The sequence below is a fragment of the Squalius cephalus genome (assembly GCF_949319135.1).
Source record: "Squalius cephalus genome assembly, chromosome: 16".
NCBI lineage: Eukaryota > Metazoa > Chordata > Actinopteri > Cypriniformes > Leuciscidae > Squalius > Squalius cephalus.
Genome location: NC_137137.1, coordinates 9180917 through 9200269, shown reverse-complemented (window position 1 = coordinate 9200269; position 19353 = coordinate 9180917). Strand labels below are relative to the sequence as shown.

The window sequence follows — 19353 nt, the reverse complement described above, 5'->3', positions numbered from 1 at the left end:
CACAGTGAATTAATTTTTCAGGAAAATGGAAAGCAAAATGCACAATGGTGAGTGGTACTTCCCGAAGTCTTATACAAGTGTATCTGTTGACTGGCCAATGCCTCACCACCACAGGGCTTTTGGACATATTGTATCACCCCTTCTGTGTAAAGAGGGTTTTCAAGTGGCTCTCCACCTGGCAGCTGCTCACAAGCTCTTGTAACACTCATAAATTACAAAGTAGCAAATTTGTTATATTGCCCACAAAATCAGTGATGCTTTGGCTGTAAAGCAACGGGTGTTTTATTCAGCACTCTGCTTGAACTTTCAAACATCAAGAAAGACAGACTGGATGCTTTTTTATATTATTATTATTTGCATTTATTGAATTTAAAAACTGTTTTTAAAAAAGCCCTGAGGTTGAAAAGTAATTACCCCATGCAAATACATAAATTATTACATTATATTGATGTAAAACATGACATAAATACATATATGCAAAAAAAATATGCATTTTGGATCAATAGAATAATAATCAAGGGTTGGTGTAAGTTGAAAGATTTTGTCATTCGGTGACCTCACTGGGACAGAGCAAAATATTGCAGTTGAGCAATTAAACAGACACTGCAAAAAAATCAGACACCGGCCGGGGTAAACAGTTTGTGAAATGCAGATGAAAGGTCTGCCACACAATGCTCCCTCGTGTCTCCATTAGGTTCAAATGGAACTGACCTCACAGCAGGGCGACTTAAATAACAATAATGAAAAATAAAAATAAGTAAATAAAAATTATGTACTTAAAATATTATTCAGTGAAGAATAAAGGATCTGTTTACACAGACCTTCATGCAATCAGAATTAACCCTAATGCAATTCATTTTTACCTGTATTAAAATAATATAAAGGCCTCTCTTAAAATATTCTCCAGTATAGAAAAAATATATTTTGCATTGATCACTCCTACATTAAGACCACTTAACAAACTGCATATAACTGTTAACTATCAGCTCCATCAAAGGTCAAAGCCCTCTATACACCCATTTTCAAGAGAAATTACAGTTTTGATGTTCTCAGCAGACATCTATAAACAACATATCAAATTTATCACAGGTAAGCAAGGATGGATGCAGGTGTAGAGAACAGATGGTCATACAATATCTGTCTCGACATGACTGAGAATAAGGGTCAACATTTTTTCCTTTCAATAGCTTACTGACATGTGTCAAAATCTTCAGTAAAATCTTATAATCTTGCCATCCATTCAACATGTTACATATTGATTTTAAGTTGTTGTTTTGATTGACTCACACATAGTTCTCCCAATAAACATAAAGCTTTCTTTTTTAATTGTTAGCCATACCATAAACTGACCATAAACATGCCCAAACATGTCTAGAGGTTTTGCACATTATAAGAAGTTATTTTATTTACCTATTTCATCGTTGACAGTCGATATAAACCCATGTTGAGAGCTGAATAATTGTCAGAAATGTAATTAATTCGATTTGAAGAATAAAACATCGTGCGTTTCTAAGATTTTACGCAGCCCCGCAACCAGGAAGAAGATCACTGCTCGGCATCTCCATGATCATGAAAACTGCGTTTAGAAGCGCCTAACACCCTAAAAGTTTCGTCTTCTCTTGCAGACTGCGCTTGGAGAGAATCGTGAGCGTTTTTACACCGAAAGCGCCCAAATTTGAAAATCTTGGCACCGCGCAGCGGACTGTTTCCTCCCACCGATCTAACGGATTTCTGCTGCTGCACGACCATGAGAACCCTCACAGAGTCACCATTTTATCATTCACTGTCTATCCTTTTATATTGTGCGAACATAACAGTCAATGTATCCACGACACCCACGAACCCTAAAAATAAAAGCGCATTGCTTATCCAAGATAATATGGCTCATTATACGAATTCGTGCTAAAACGTGTCCTCAGTGCTGTTTGTAGTCTGGTTTTGAAATGAATGACTGCCACACACCACACGTCAAAATATTTGTTTTAGATTAGCTACTGCGAGAGAAAGCACAGAAATAATGTGCCCTCATGACGCATATTTAGCTTTCACCGCATGAGTTTTTATTTGCTGTTGGTTCGATATTTATGGGTCAATAACAAATGATGTCCGAGATTGTGGAAAGAATATTTTAAAACTCATGTATCAAGTTATTAGATATATAATATTTGTATTCATGTTGGGTTCATACATTTTGAAAAAAAACACACACAAAAAAAAAACACACACACACACTTTTTTCTATAAAAATGGATTTAATGACTCGAAAAATGTCACCATCAACTAAAATACGGTCTTTGCACCTTTAATAGATGTGAGTATATACAAACATATTAATGTAGGCTACAACTCCCCCCCAAATATCATGAATTATTGAGTCTAGAGAATTTAGCATTAGGCCTACTTTGTTTGACCTGAACAAGACGTGCCTTGTCATGAAAAGGTCAAAATGTCTGAAAAATATCTTCCTGCTTGTTACTTATGCCACACTGATTTTCAAATATTAATATTTTAAAGCAAAATAGCTTCGCTGTTAATTTTTAAAGAAATAAAATGAGCAGATTATGCCAAATTTACTCAAACATCCACCTCCACCAAACGCTTATATATATATATATATATATATATATATATATATATATATATATATATATATATATATTTTTTTTTTTTTACAATCTCCGGACAGTTACACCGCCAATTACTTTTTAAAACCCCACAAATAAACCCTATACATACACATTTTAAAATGACTTTTATTTTATAAAGTAAAAAACATATTTCTTATAATCCGGAGCGTAACAATATTTTTAAAAGGTGAGAGAAATGTAGCTAATTCTCGTCAAATGAATTATAGATGGAGCATTTAGTTTCGACTTTTCACTACAACGAAAGCTAAATCTGATAATTGTCAACTGTCAGGCTTTCTGTTTACAGAGGGAACGGCAGACAACTGGTGTTCTGCTAAAAATATATACAACTCTGCCACCGCTAACGTCACAGCGTTTTTATTTAGCCTGCTTTAAACATTCGACAACACCAAACAACAGTTTCAAATATTCCATGTTTTAATACAGTCTCATAATGTTTTCTAGGCCTACCCGTATTTCAGTGACACGAGGCCAGTTAAACACAACGTCATGAAAACATACTGAAACAGTTTAACAGGTGTCTTTGGTTATTTTGCAAGGTTTTAATATTTTAAATGCGACAAATGACATTTCACAGTTAAAAAGGCATTAATTACAAGCAAAAGTGCAAATTTAATGTCATAAAACTAAACAACAAAAATCAGAGCAGTCAGGGGTTAAGTTTTTTTTTTGTGTGTGTGTGACCATTATAGTGCAATTACTTCAATACAAGGGGATTGATTTCTTTGAGCACATCGATTAATCTAGATTATAATTTTTTCTTGTTATAAAACAGGACATAAAGGTATGAGCTTGAAAGTTATAGTGAAAGAAATAATCTACAAATCTAAAATGGAGACTATGAGCTGAAAGATATGACCTGGGGAAAAAAACAAAAACATTTTATCCAGTTGAAATTGTGGGCCATGTGAATTACATGCAATGTCAAATGTTAATTGTTCTTCACAAAACGTCAAGCCCCTGAGCCCAATATTTTACATCGCAATAAGAGGTAGTTGGCTGAATTTCCCGCAATGCAACAAATCGCTCATTCAGCATTTCTCTGCTACCTCTGTTCCCCAACAAAACACACAGGCCCATAATCATAATATCTAGCTGGATTGTGAAGGCGCAATGTTCTCTAACCACTCCACAGTTTGATATCTTTTGTGCAATGACGCCAAATCAAGAGGCGTTTGGCCTTTTGCGTTCCGCAGAAACGGCTGCGTGTTGCAGGAAGATACGAGATACTGCACGACATCCAGGCATCCTTCTTGCGCCGCCAGATGCAGAGGCAGGTTGCCCTTGTTGTCAAGAAGATTGACATCAGCACCATTCTGCGCGAGCACCTGTAGAGTGTCCAGATACCCGTCTCGCGCGGCGTCGTGACTGACGGTCAGTCCTAGGATGGGGTCGCGCGCGTTCGGGTCTGCGCCTGCTCGAAGCAGCATCTCTGCTATGCGCGGGCAGCCAAGTTTCATCACCTGAGAGAACAACCCAAAGAGAACACGTGTTAAGGTGCTAACAATAGTCTTACAATAATTAATCCATGACATAAATAATGTTGTTTTTTTTAGCGAAAATGTGCATTTTTAATTAAGCATTATGAGTGGATTATTGAAGGTTTCAATCAAGATTATAAGGAAAATATGTATGAATGCATGAGGGAATAGTGTATTTTAGGTCAAATTGCCAACATCTTTTAGTTATGGACACGTATATGTGTGTGTATATATATATATATATATATATATATATATAGATAGATATATAGATATAGCATATGATAGTTCTAAGAATGTGTACCAATTATTCCTGATGTCATTTTTGCTGCATGCAAATAGAAAGAAATCGAAGAGAGGAATTGCAGCAAGAATAACCTCTACTTCAGAACGATGTAAAAAATGTTTAAAAGCGAACAGAATTTCGACCTCCTAAATTATGACTCTCTGGTGATAACATAGTCCTATATGAAGTTATAAAGTGATATAATTCCCAGGGGGAAAAAAATCACCATAGCCTACTACGAATTATGTTTATGGAAATTTCATTGAGATCACCAGTACATCATACGAATATTTTAATATGGCTAATGCTCCATCTCAAACGATTTTAAACCTTGTATAATTATTATGCAGGCATTTATTTTACCTCACGTTAATTAAGAGACCACGTGAAATGTTTATAGTCTTTTATAAATTCCTGTCACATCACAGACACATTTTAAAGGTGATAACACGAGAAATAAAATGTACAGTGACCAGTCATAGCACTTAAAATATACACCTTTCCTTATTCATTCTTATAAATTTTAACATGAAATTGTAATGTTGATCAAACAAAATTTCACGAATATTTTATGTATCATCCATGACACATTTGCATATAGGCAGACATTGGCATATGCTACATAGCAGCACCGAGGGGATTACCCAGAGTTTAGATTATCACTCATTCCGATGCTGAAAATATAATTTGTGTGAATATGATACAAGCACAGTAATATCAACATATTTCACGTTGACCGAAATTAAACAGCTAGGCTATATTGTGCTTGGTGTAAGTCCAGACGGCCTTCTCATTAGTAGAATATTTGATTTCTAAGTGAAATAACAATTTAAAAAGTAGAAACTAGTTATTGGATGTTCATATATCATTTTAATTGTATTTAATTGTAGAGTTTTATCTTACCCCATAAAAGTAAAAAAAAAAAAACATAAGCATCTACAATCACTTCTGGCCTTATTGCCAATAAAATTGAAACTACGTGACATTGTTGTTACACCTACGTTGTAAAAAAAAAACCTGAAACAATTACAATAACATCTGAATCTGTAAAATGCTGCCAAAAAACTATAATGTATTTCCTTTAGCTCGTGATCTGACTATAGTGTAACAGTTTTCAGTTACACACAATAAATGCTTTATGTATCAGATAAATTTGTCGGCATAATAAAATATAGATTATTTGCAACAGGTGCTACTACTTGTTGGTTTGCAGGTAAACTTTCAAAAAGAAAAACCACAGGTTTAGCTAGAAGTAAGTCAACCAGGCCACTGCTCATGGTGACTGCAAGGAAAAGGACAAATTGTTTTCGTGAGGCTGATGTACTATGCATTATAAACTACACCGTGTTTCTTTAGATATGAAAGTTGATCGTGGAGATGAGCGTCTAACCTGCAATGGTGTCCTGCCGAACTTGTTCCTCTCATTAACGTTCACGTTGCTTTGCAGTATCTGCTCAATTTCCATCAGATTTCCCTGCGCAGCTGCAGTGCTCAGTCCATCTATAGCTGTGTCCTCGGCCATTATATACTGACAAAGGAGGTAAAATATCTCTGATGCTTGCTTTTAAAAAAATGTACGCTGGTTTATATGGCAAAAGTACTACAAAGCTGTAGTAAATAGTCCGATCCTCCAGCCCCCCTAAAAAAAATATCCGTTGGAGACGCGCCAAGGTCCACCCACATTAATATCGTCCTACCGAAGCCATCGGAACCAACGGAGAAAACAGGGATGCCATGCCATCTCTTATCAAATATATGGACATTCAAGCAATATATGAAAAAAACAACCAAAGCAAAACAAACATCATCTTTTATATGATCAATGCGAGAGAATCCTTTCCGTGTCCATGAATGACATGAAGCTCTGCTGTGGTCTCGGTCCAGATATGATGATCTCGCATTCAAACAGATCTGTAGTAGTCACATGAAAACTGCTCGCATCTGAGAGCCAAACTTCCCGTTCACGAGTCCTCTGATATTAACTATATGCAGGTGCATTGGGCTGGAGAACTGGAATGCGTTCATGGCATTGGCAGATGTTGTCATTTCAAGCCTCCAAACGACATCTGAAAACAGATGAATAGAGAGAGAAGACTGTTATTCGCGAGGAAATTTTTTATTTTGTATCCAGTGGGTTCGCAAGGATGTGTTGCAAGTTTAATGCAAGCTTCCCGCCCATTTTGAATATGAAACAAACACTGAAAAGCAAATCTTCTTTGATGTGCGCATCAAAGAACGCTGGCATGAGGGTTATCAAAACTGGTTAACTGACACTAGTCGCCGATATCGAGTTGACACGCGTAGAAATAATCTTTAATGGGTTTTCATGCTGCGAGGAAGCATTTCAAACTGCAGCCGTGAATATCTAAATGTTCTTCTGTCGTGGTGATTCCTCGCACACCGAGCTCTGCAGTTATACACTGTGACGATACAGCACGATGGACGGACGTCATAATGGATCATTTAAAATGAAACATTGTATCCAATACCTGCAGGATGGTTACGTCGAGTTATCGGGCATCGAGTTATCCTCTCCAAATGGCTCATAAGCGTTGAATAAGCTGGTCGCAAGACAGCTGACTTTGTCAGTGAGACTGCCGCTGTTGTTTGACATCACTCCGTTTTTGAAATAAAGAAGGGCCGACACTTCCGCCCACTTTTTCTAACAGACGCCGAGTGAGAGGCGGGACTCAACGGTAATGCAGCTGGGGAGAGGCTGCGAGTGTGAGAGATGCACTTTCTGCTTGATTCTCGCCGCTTTTGCCATGTTAAGCATTCATTTTGAGCTGCAAAGGCTTTTTTAGTGTTGGTGTTCCCAGTGTAAGATTTCTCCCTATATAAATGTGCTTTTGAAGTGAAACCCAGAGTGTAAAACACTGCAAGGTTTATATTCAGTCATGTGAACTGCCGAGATGCTACCTTTCAAGCACACCATAAGTATAATTTTCTGAAAACGGCCAGTTAATATTTGACCATCCCATCATTTTGGAACGAATAGCGATAGCTGTTTATATTAATACTACACACTAATAGGCTATAATTATTAATGACACATATTGCTACACCTCTGCTTAAAAACATATGCCTCTTAAACTGGGCAATGCTGTTTTCCGGTGTTATAGAGGGTTTCTAAGCATATTTTAGTGGGCTAGGCTGTGAGACCAGCTAAGACCATTTAAGCTGGCATATATATATATTGTTTGTATGGTTTTACTGTTTTTCTAATCTGAAGATGGTGCTCAGCTCATTGACAAGCTTATCTTTTAGCCTGACCCACTGAAAATCGGCCTAAACCTCTCTAAAATCAGCCTGGTAGGGCTGGCATAGCTGCTAAGACCAGCAAACCAACTAAAACTGGTTTAAGATCCTCCCCCCCCCCCAGCATAATTACACCAAGGAAACCTCTGCGTTTAGCCAGAGTACCTGAAAATGAAATAATCCCTTCTAAACGATCATGAGATAGTAACGTTTGATTTGTCATCACGGTTGGCATTGTAATATCTTCATGTTTACAAAATAAAAACCTCGTTTTGGGGGTTTACACTGAGGTAAAACAGTGAAAAAAATGCTGCAGATAATAGGGAACTGCCTATAAACATGTTTTGATAAACTATTTTAGTGATTTTTTTGTTGTAAAATGTCACAAGGTTGTCAAGCAAGTCACTTGCAAGAGAGTCCATTCAAATTCAACCGCGGCCCTGCTGCTTTAAAAATACGCAGCACTTTCCAACCGTGTGAGTTGCGCGACAGTTCGCAGCACTTCTTTACGGCAGCCGTAGGATGTTTCGTTGCTTTGAACGCCGATCCACAACAGCAAAGTGACGAGAACAGAAAAACTGAAAGCCGCCAAACACTGACAACAAGGCCCAGAAGAGCAGCATTTATACACAATTACCTGCTGCACACTGATAAGCCGTGTCCTGAACTGCTCTTTTGAAATCGGAGGTTGATATTTTTGGGGTTTTTACATGAGTCGTTAGCCTCTCACTGCAATGGCCTCCGACAGCAACATGGACAGAGAAATGATCCTGGCCGACTTTCAGGTGGGTTTACTCGCATATGTTCTTATAATCTGTAATTTTATAAGGTCTGAATGTGTAGTTCAGATCCGTTCTTGTGCCTGTGCCTGACTGCTATACGGGTAACGGCTAGTGAAGTCAGTCCTTTTTGTTGACATGTATCGAGATGATGAGCTGTCAGTGGCTTTGTTTGAATTATTCAGCAAAAACGAAGTCTGGCAAGCACATGATCGGGAAAAGTAAGAATGAAATGCTGAAAATACACCATTTTGTTACCATCTGCCTATATGGAACTAGGAAACATTACAGGACTGACATCTGAATCCTGATCTGGATTTTCATGACCCTGTAATGGCCAGAAGCTGTCAGATGACTCTGCACGGTTTTCTCTGTTTGTACACTGCCATCAGCTGTCACAATCCTGTTTTTCAGTTTGTTTGCTTTGAGATTTTGTGAGTCAGTATTGACAATATGTGTTCTAATTTTAAATGTGTCAGATCTAAAATATGTAGCCTAACTAAACAAATATCTTGAGGTGGCAGGTTGCTTATACATGCTAATAAACATCTCTCATATAATTTGATAGCATCTCCTGTCTGTTAGATTGAAGAAAGCTTTGCTGTTACCTACTAGGTGAAGTTAAATATTACATATTAAAAATTTAATATTTTTAATATTACATTTCAAAAGTTTGGGGTCAGTAGTTTTGTTTTTTAAAATAATGTTTTACTTTTATTCAGCAAGGATGCATTAAATTGATCAAAAGTGACAGTAAAGACATTTATAATGTTTCAAAAGATTTCTATTTCAAATAAGTTCCGTTCTTTTGAACTCTATCAAAGAATCATGAAAAAATTGTCACTGTTTTCACAAAATATTAAGCAGCACAACTGTTTTCAACATTGATAATAACAAGAAGTGTTTCTTTAGCACCAAATCAGCATATTAAAAAGATGTATGAAGGATCATGTGACACTGAAGACTGGAGTAATAATGCTGAAAATGCAGCTTTGCATCACAGGAATTAATTACATTTTAAAATATATTACAATAGAAAGGGTATATTAAATTGTAATAGTATTTCATGATTTTTTTCTTGGAGAGCATAAACTACTTCTTTGAAAGCATTAGCAAATTTTACCAACCCCTAAACTTTTGAACAGTAGTGTATGTGTTAACATTCTCAGAAATTTATTTTGGACCAGTTATGTTATTTCATTCTTTCAAAATAAAAAAAAAAGAACTTTTGGTTTCTGGTATTTTTAATAAGCAAGTCCATTTTGTTTCAGGCATGTACAGGAATCGACAACATTGCTGAGGCGATCACACTTCTAGAACTGAACAACTGGGACTTGGTGGTAAGATGCTCTTTGTTAAATCTGTAAGACTGATACACCTAGATTTGTTTTAAACCACAAACCATTTTAACGAGTGTATGTCTAATGCCTCCTGCTTATTGTTTGTATGGGGATTGTGGTGATGCAACAGAGACAAAGCCACTGTGTTTTAGTGCAAACTCTATTTAATGGTACCATTGTTCACAGAACATTCTGGCACAGTTCTGTAGATGTAGTGGCTGCATTCCCATATACCAGTTACATTGATTTTTAGGAGGAAAATTTAGTCAGTCATCAATGAAACATAGTCTGACATGTTAGTATTCATATTTTTGTATGTGTGCTCAGCAATAATGAAACACACTGTGGCTATAATCACGGGTGCCATGCATTTTGTGGGGCACCAGTGACCGTTCTGACAATTCTAGTTATGATAGTCTAGTGGTGCAATTTTACAGTATGCCTGGAGTCCGGGTTCAAAACATGATATAATATAAATTTTTAATGAACCATGCAAAATTGCAGCTGAACTGCCAGTGATTTCCCTGCCTTTTATGTATAGAAAACAGTGGATTTAACATTTTTTAGATAACACTGTTTGTGTTTAATGGAAAAACCCAACCCAAAATCAAAGTAACTATTATTGTTTTTAATAAAACGTTACTTACATTTTTAATGTAATAAATCAATGTTCAGAGACCCAGTTATATACTGATGAACCAAAGTGAGAAAATAATTACTGAAACCTTTCTTGTCAACTTTCCAGAATATTACGATTATTATTAGACCTGTCCTACAGTGTTACATGCTATACTATGCTATATCTTAAAAGAATTGGAAACATTGTTTTTCTAATTCTTGTCTATTTATTATACACCACCGTTAAAAAATTTGGGAACAGTACTTTTATGCTTTTAAGTGTTTAATGCTCACAAAGGCTGCATTTATTTCAAAATCACAGTAAAAAAAACAAAAAAAACAAAACAGTAATATTATGAAATATATTACAATTAACAACAGCTTGGCTCATGGTTCTGTGATCACAGGTTTGGTAAATACTTGGTACTGCACTATTAGGAGAGCACTGCACAATAAGGACATGTTAGGTCTATACTGATATTTTAATACTGCATTTGGGCTTGGCAATAAGTTACTGCACCTTTAAAAGCATTTAAGAGCTTAAAGCCATATGCTGCTGTAAAATTATGTTGAAGATTACGAAAGAGTATCAGACTCATACAATCTATTTAAGCTAGTCCCTCAACCAATCCAGTGAGAAATGTTTACTATCTTAGGCCCTGTTTACACCTTTTATAAAGTTGTGTTTTTGTCTATTGGATTACAAGTAGATGAGGGAGACAAATTCCCATTTAATGGTGTTTTAATCCATCTCTTTTTTTCCACTTTCGACCACTTCTGTCCTGATTTCTTCGAGGGGAGGGTCTATGGGTGGGCAAATGTATGGGCTTTTTCAGATCTTTCGATCTAATGGACGAAATAAGCTTGATTTACATATGAACGTAAAAGGAGACGATGGGAAAACATACAGAGAGCAGCAGTTTCGTTTCTGCTCTGACAGCCGCAAGACCATGCTGAACAGTGTGGGTGCATGTTAGAAATAAGGAATGAGAGAACATTGTGCTTGTTACATTTTTCATATTCAAACCAAACTTCAGGTCTTCTTCCGACAAAGTTTAATACTGTCTGGCTTGCGTGCTTCCCATAATATAGGTCAGTAGGTGATATTTTGTGGCTGTTCAAATGCATTCGATTCGTTTTCTTTCTTTTCGTTTTTTTGCCTTTTATTGTGACAGGACAGTATAGAGTTGACAGGAAGCGAGGTGGGAGAGAGACGGGGGACGGGATTGGGAAAGGTCCACGAGCTGGGACTCGAACTCGGGCTGCCCGAGCGCAACGGCGCTACATGTCGGCATGCTGACCACGAGGCCATCGCCGCCGACTATGCATTCGATTCGTTTTCATTACGAAAGCAATCCGGTCGAATGCGTTTCGACTTCTGGAAGTGGTCGAAAGTGGATAAGCTAAAAACGTTTTAGACCCTGTTTAAACCTGTATTTAGCGTCGTCCACTTGTGATCCAATTAACACATCTTAATACCAGGTGTAAATATGGCCTTAGAATTATTCAATCTCTTTTAGGATTTATTTTTGATTAAGTGATGTTCTTTCAAGTCTTTAGTTATTAGTGTTTTACATGACTAAGTTCGCATTTACATTACATGGTTCAAGTCACCCAATTTCCGATTTTTTTCCTCCCATGCGGCACAGATCGGATATGAGCAACGAACGTGTAAACTTGAAAAGAGCACATGGATTTGGATATTCTCAGATCAGTTTCAGGCCTCATTCATATGTGAAAATAAATCTGATATGTGCATTTGCGTTTGCTATGTAAGCGGACATATCGGATATTCCCCTGTCGAGGCAAGTCGTACGTAATTGAAAAAGCAACGGTGGCGAATAAAGTCAACTCCAGTGGACACCAACCACGATCACAAGACTCTTTTTAATGGCACAGTGGAGGGTGAAGGCTCAACCCAAATTTTGCTGACCTTTAAAGATGGTGTGGAAAGCAAAAGCTTGTATCATCATTTTGTGTGCGTCCATTGTAAATCACACTGTTTTCAATTTTAAAAGATGGTTGTCAAAAAATAAGACATAGTCAAGAAATCTGAACTGGGAGTCAAGAAATCTGAACTGGGAATCAAGACCTGCTGTGTAAATACGGCTTTACTTTCACTATTGCAGGATAAACTGTTATTGCTAATCATAGTTATCACAACATGAGCATGAACTGTTTCTATCAATTTGCATCTTTAATTTAGTCCGTTTCATTCCGATCACTCATCAAGTTATATCAAGTATACTCAGATGTGCTTCTTTATTTTATGCTACATCCGTTTGCATTTATTTTCCCCCTGGATGACGATTCAATGATACAGAGAATTACTTGCAGTTCATACACTTTTAATATTTATAATTTCAGAGGCATCAGTAGAGGCAATGAACTGCAGTGCCAAAATGTGTACCGAATCATGAGTCAAGATCCGTACATGTGTTTTTGTTCAAGTAGGAACTTTCACCCCTAGTGAACAAATAGTAGTTCCTTTGTTGCTCCTACTGTGCGGAGCTTATGTGTCTAGGTGTCTGTTTCAATCGATAATGTTATTTGAACAGACAGTAATGTCTGCTGCAGTCTGCAAATACCCACACCTTTTTATGGCTTTTTCTTATCTTTTGCAAACAGGTCATTTAGACAGATCAAAACGGTCCTAAAAATTCCTAGTTGCAGGTGTCCATCTTTGAATACATGCTGTGGAAATTGTCATTGAGGTCCTCTAAGGTCTTATACAAGCATCCTAGTGATTTATAGACTGGTATATCACCTTTCAATTGCCGCCGCACAAACATTTCACCTCTTAAGCCTAAAACATAGGCTTAAGCAGCTGTGACAGGTGTCATACCACAGACAAAGGCAGACGGGAAAACTATATTTTGGTTTGGTGAATGTAACAGGAGGCATGTCCTCTAATGGTTTTCATATTGCTAATTTGCATGAGGGACTCTCGCTCTCGACTGACACTCTCCCTAAGTACAGTCTTTCCATCTCGCATTTACAGTTCTTAAAAGCGGTATAAAGAATGCAGTGTCAGGACAGATCTAAAGCGACAGTTTTCAAATGAAAATCAAGAAATTGTGGTTTTACAGACAGATTTCTCTCCACAAAGTCAGCCTTTATCTCAAAAGCAGGCTGTTTTACTATATTTAGCAGGAAGCTCGTTGTATGCTGGCAGCCATTCAAAGAAAGCAGGCCCTAGCACATGGTGTGGTTAAGTGCACCTGTAAATGTAATGACTTGCTGTTCCAGCTCGGGGTTACGAGGTTGATGGAGTTAAAAAGAAAAAGAATGAGACGAGACGAGACGGGACAGCCAGCGTGTGTTTGAACACCCCGCGCCGAAGCCATGATGTGTGCCGCACACTTGATCACACAAATGCCGCCCTGCACCTGAGCAAATCTTTCATGAGAAGTCAAATGGCCTTAAATGTGTAGAGCACTTCTTTTACATTTTTGCGAATATCTGATGTTCTGTCTCTGCGGCAGACAAAATATGATTTCTGTGGCCTCTACAGGCATGGAAAAAATTTCGGAGCATAGCAAGCATTGCGATGTACGTCTCTGTATACACTTTGTTATTTGGCTCAATCAGGAGCCATTCCATTCAGATCTGTATCCACTGTGTAAGTCTCCTTATCACAGTCTGGCTCCAGAACCCACTTGCTCACACACGCACAGACACAAACACATCAGGCCCATCTCTATGCATTCCACTTCAGTCTGATGAGAGAAAGAGAGGAAGAAATATGTAGCCCACTTTGCTGGATACTGCTTGTATGTTTGGGTTTTCTAATGGAATATCTGATTTCTGTCGCTCTTGATGTGTACCTTTTATCATTGTAAAAAAAAAAGATCAGTAAATTTAGACCATTATTTATTTGGGTAGTTGATGTGAAATTTCAAGTAATGACAGCAGGTATGTCCTGCAGTGTGACATGCTATGCTGTATCTAAAATTAAATGGAAAAAATGACGTTAAAAAATTTGGGGTCGGTAAGTTTTTTCTTTAATGTAAAAAGAAGTCTCTAATGCTCAACAAGGCTACATTAATTTAATCAGAAACACAGCAAAAGCAGATATTGTGAAATATTATTGCTTTTTTAAAAATGACTCTGTTCTATTTTAATACATTTTAAAATGTAATTTATTTCTGTTATGGCAAAGCTGAATAGAAAACCAACGTTTGACCAGTAGTGTATACTGTATGCATTTTTATGTCCTCATATTAATTTAATATTCTTAAAACCTTTTAAAAATGATTTTTGTCGCATAGTAGGGATTAGGGAAGTACACAAATTCTAACATGGGGTGTCACAATTGTCAAAGAAATGGTGACTATTCACATCACCTAACATAAATGCTTCCATTTATTCATTACAGTTTTTCTCGATTGCTTAAACACATTTCCCAAACCCAATTCCCCAAACGTCCTATTTTCAGTTCTACACTCAAAACCATTCACTCTTGCTGAAAAACCAAACTTTGCCCTCAGACAGGACACACAAGCACTCAAAATCGCACACACTACAACATAGTCTAACACACTGGTGTAATAAATTCAAAACAACATTTCCAAAACTGGTAAGTTACTGTATGTTGCTTGTGGTTCCCCCCCCTCCTCACAAACCTTTTCACATGATGAACACAAAAGACACAACCAATGGATACATTGGCACATTTTTATTCATTCATGTACTACACAGTACAACACACACACAACAAAACAAAACAAACATTTTTTCCCTGTTTTACTTTTTTTTTTTTTTTTTTTTATTCTCTCCTCTAAAGAGATTTTTTTATGTTTACTTACAGTAAGATGTGTGTGACCATCACATGACAGTAAAAGAGCACACACAAACCTTATTCTAATATGGAATTGTATTGGAATAGTAAAGAGTGTTGGGACGTGACAGGAGGGCCTCCACTCAAGCTTACAATATGATGAACACATCTAAGAATGTTCCACATGTGGTTGAAATACCATCATTTGCCTAGAAAGATAACATTCTGCGAGTCAAGACTATAAAGGAGAAAGAATGCCCTCCCTTCACTGTCACTTTGTGTGACGTTAAGACTGCTGGCCTTTTCTTGCAAGAAAATACACCTCATCAAAGACCATTGGAAATGTCTGTCTCTTATTCAGTGATAGAATTTTGTTTCAACTCCACCACACCTCCCTGAAGGTTCTCGAGGCGACGGTAAAGCGACTCAAATTTGGCCTTACTCGTAGCCCAGCCTCCCTCATAGTCATACCATAAAGACATGGACAACTAGAGTGACTTGAATTTCATGTCTTCTTGTCTTCTTGCCCTTGCCCTTCGTCGTTCTCCTCCTCCTCCTCCTTATCCCTCCTCTATCTCTTCCTTCATGTCTTTCTGGATCCATTGTTCCAAAACTCAATAAACTGATTTGGGCCCTTTTATCTATCTAATGAAGGATCTGATTGATGTGTGTTCAATTTTGACTCTTAGTGTTTCCACTTGGGTAATTGTGTGCTCACTGAGCTGAAGCTGTGCTGATTTGAGTGTACAATATTGATTGCTAGTGCTTTCTAAATGACAACATGGTCTAGGCAATGAGAAAAAATTAAGTTTTGCAGTGACCGTTCGACAAATCTGACTCGTGTCAAAACAGGGAACAGTGTTTATAGTTTAGTGAAATGGGTGTGCTTTTTGCTAAATGGCGTTATGGTTTTGAAATTTTAGTTCAAAAGCCTGGTTATAGTGTTTAAGCAATCGAGAAAAACTGTAATATACATTTCAAACTTAAAATCTTGATGCTGACTAAAAAGGTTTCATGTTGTGTCACTTTTAAATTGAACTGAACATAACAGTTATTTCTTGTCATCGATGCTGTGAGCTCTCATTAAAAACATCTTTGTGTTTTCTCTCTAGGCAGCCATCAACGGAGTGATACCACAAGAAAATGGGATCTTGCAGAGGTATGACGTTCATTTGTTGATTCTTTTGAAATTAAAATCATCAACTCCCAAGATTATGGCAGAGATTCCACTCTACTGAACTGCATGTGCTTTTTAAAGATAGTAGAGTAGAGATTAATGCTGGTAAACTCCAAAGACGGCACATTACCTGAATCAAGTCCCAGCTGAGCTTGATGGCTCGAACGAGGTGGTTACTGCTTTCATGCCCCTGTAAAATGAAACTGGCCTCTTCTCAAAAGGGCATTCGTCTCTGAGCTATAATGAGACCCAGCTGTGGCTGCTGCTGGTTCCCTGGATGTTAAGGAATCGAGGGGGAAATGTCAGAGCAGCTTGTGTCTCGGCTTGTAGAGCCTTTGGTAGAGCTCTTATCGTGTCTGCTCATCTGATTTAGTCAAATTGGAAGTGCTCTACCATTTTACATCTGGCTAATCAGCAATCTAACTACTGAACACAAAATCCTGAAATTTAATATTGCATGATCTTGCTTCATTTCATAATTCACAATTTTTTGTAATAGACTCTATGCACAATTGCTTCCGCATTTAGCCACATGGTCACTGCAACTTCCGGTGCAGCGCAGTGTATGGAAATTGTGAGAAATTTAAGCACAAAAAGTGTTACACGGCAGGACAAAGAATTATTGATATGATCCACCTTCACACTAAAGGTATTTAAACTTTATTTTAGTTTAATATAATATACTCAAATTGTATGTATAATTGATAATAGGCTATGTACTATATTATAATATAATGTAATTATTTGTGATCGGCAGTTATTAGAAATATGGCAGAAAGATTTTGCTACTATCACAGTTTGCTATGCGAGCATACTATACCAGAAGCTTGCATAGCACAAATATGTAAGGAGTTGGCATGATTAGTCAATGGGGCCAGTAAGATATTGCTTGTTTTTTTGCATGCAAATAATCCTTAATTATTATTATTATTATTATTATTATTATTTTTTATTTGAATTATTTTATTTCAATTTTATATAGTTATACTATACTACTGTTCAAAAGTTTGGTACAAAAATACAGTAAAACATTAATATTGTGAAATATGATTACAATTGAAAATGTTTTCTGTGCTTTAACATAATTATTTTAAAATGTAGTTTATTCCTGTGATTGCAAAGCAAATATTTCCGCAGCCATAACTCCATTCTTCAGTGTCACACAATCCTCCAGAAATGATTCTAATATGCTGATTTGGTGCTCATGAAGGATTTCTTATTATTGTCAATATTGAAATCAGTTTTGCTGCGTAATATTTTTGTAGAAACTATGATACTTTTTTTCAGGATTCTTTGATGAAAAGTTCAGAAGAACATTTATTTTTGTAACAATGCAAAAGGTTTTGCTTGTCACTTAAACAAATGAATGCATCCTTACTATTGCTAAATAATAGTTGTCTTACAAAAAAATCTTACTGACCCCAAGCTAATTTTTGTTTGTATATTACTACGGTGTCTTAAAACCATTTGTTTGGACTGCTTACAACCTAGAAAAAAAAAACAAATGAGAGGGAGGAAAAAGAAAGTGAGAATTAAAGTTGTTGCGGAAATAATTGCGGTGAAATAGCAGTGCAGAGAAGGCTGTCATCTCATTTCCCTCTGGAAGTCTGTTCCCCAGCAATTACCCCCTTCGTGCCATTTCAACACCAGAGTCACAGGAAATCAAACAATCAAGTTTACTGCGGGGGTTTTCATAGCGGTTGGTTGATGACCTTGTTAATGGAGGAGAACAACCAACAAAGTTGGGAGCTTTTTATAGGACACAGCACTAATGTAGCTTACTGTGGGTTCTGCACTGCTGGCCGTTTCAGTGCATTAATACAGAAATACTGTTTAATGTTGTGTCTGTCTATGGACAGCTGTAGGATTGTTTAGATGCACACCACTATTTCGTACAATCAAGTCCCCCCCCCCCCCCCACACGTCCTTTTACCATCTTCTTTAGTTTGGTCTGCTTTGGATCGCAGTGAACTCATTCATGGTGTGTTTAGGCTGAATGTAAAGCTTTTCAGCATTCCATCGACCAATTAAATTCTGCCAGTTGCATTGTGGGTAAGAAAAGTAGTTGACAGCTTTCATTGTTGTGCACTCTTCACTGGGTTGTGAAGGTATATAGAGGGGCCAACCACCTTGGCACGGCGTTGGGCACTAAACCGTTGACACCCACAATTGAAAACGCAACAAACAGTTCTTGTTGTTTGTCTGTCTCTCTCGAAGAGTTTGTAAAGTGTTACACTACGCATTTATCCGTATTGAGATTTCCCTCAGTCGCCTTGGCCTCAAAGAGAGAGAAATTGAACAGGAACGCACACAAACACAACAGCAAAAAAAAAAAAAAATCTGACCCAATAACAGGAATTGAAACTTTGGACAACAAAAGGCATTTGTGAAATCTCATTGTGTCCGCCGTGCATTTCTTCTTCCTCAACGGTCAGCGCTCATGAATGCCCCAGAGTCTTAAGAACAAATATATTCAGACGGAGCGCACTCTGTGACGGTTTATTTAGAGGGTGTGTGAATGTAAGAGCTTGGACACGAGGACATGTTTTTCTCAAAGGCACGTAATTATGAATGGAGCCTGGCATGGCGACTTCCAGCCTGTGCATTCAGTGGGTGGCTGGCACCATACTGCAGGCTGTAGGATGGCACGGTTCACTCAAGTGCCCCCATTGAGTCGCCCGCTGCCAGCTGGATCTCTGCTCGGCGGGACCCGGAGACCTACGCGCTGTTGCCAAGCCAAGCGTGTGTGTAGACTGCCATCTAGACGCTCACAGTGGAATAACCTTTTGACTGAATGCCAGTGTCTGAGAGGGAGGGGAGAAAAAAAGAAAAGAGAGTCTTTAGCGGTTGTAGATTATATACAGATCACAAGATTGTTTAAAAATGGGTTGTAGATGCCGTGGGCTGTGGGACTCTACTGTTCCAGCTCCGCTCTAGAAAGATGTCTATTAACCACAGACTCATATTAACGCAGATAAACGAACAG

At 37.5% G+C, this 19353-nt stretch overlaps 2 protein-coding genes across 3 annotated transcripts in view; one reads left to right on the top strand and one right to left on the bottom strand.

Moving 5' to 3' along the window:
* Positions 1 to 2735: 2735 nt before the first annotated feature.
* Positions 2736 to 7093, bottom strand: cdkn2c (cyclin-dependent kinase inhibitor 2C (p18, inhibits CDK4)). Its single transcript, XM_079897994.1, has 3 exons — positions 6905 to 7093; positions 5806 to 6481; positions 2736 to 4111 (listed from the first exon to the last, which is right to left on the bottom strand). Exons 2-3 carry the CDS (start codon positions 5935 to 5937, stop codon positions 3740 to 3742), a joined length of 504 nt encoding a protein of 167 aa, XP_079754120.1. The 5' UTR covers positions 5938 to 6481; positions 6905 to 7093; the 3' UTR covers positions 2736 to 3739.
* Positions 7094 to 8181: 1088 nt separating this feature from the next.
* Positions 8182 to 19353, top strand: part of faf1 (Fas (TNFRSF6) associated factor 1) — a 73365-nt gene continuing 62193 nt past the window's right edge. For both annotated transcript variants that reach the window (XM_079896996.1, XM_079896995.1), the window contains exons 1-3: positions 8182 to 8458; positions 9724 to 9792; positions 16303 to 16349. In XM_079896996.1, coding sequence (XP_079753122.1) covers positions 8408 to 8458; positions 9724 to 9792; positions 16303 to 16349 — 167 coding nt within the window. In that variant the 5' untranslated portion in view covers positions 8182 to 8407. The remainder of the gene's footprint in view (positions 8459 to 9723; positions 9793 to 16302; positions 16350 to 19353) is intronic.

Coding starts and splice junctions, on each gene's coding strand:
- cdkn2c (XM_079897994.1), bottom strand. CDS start 5,937: ATGGCCGAGGACACAGCTATAGATGGACTGAGCACTGCAGCTGCGCAG. Junction 4,112..5,805: donor TCGGCAGGACACCATTGCAG/GTTAGACGCTCA, acceptor TTGTTCTCTCAG/GTGATGAAACTTGGCTGCCC.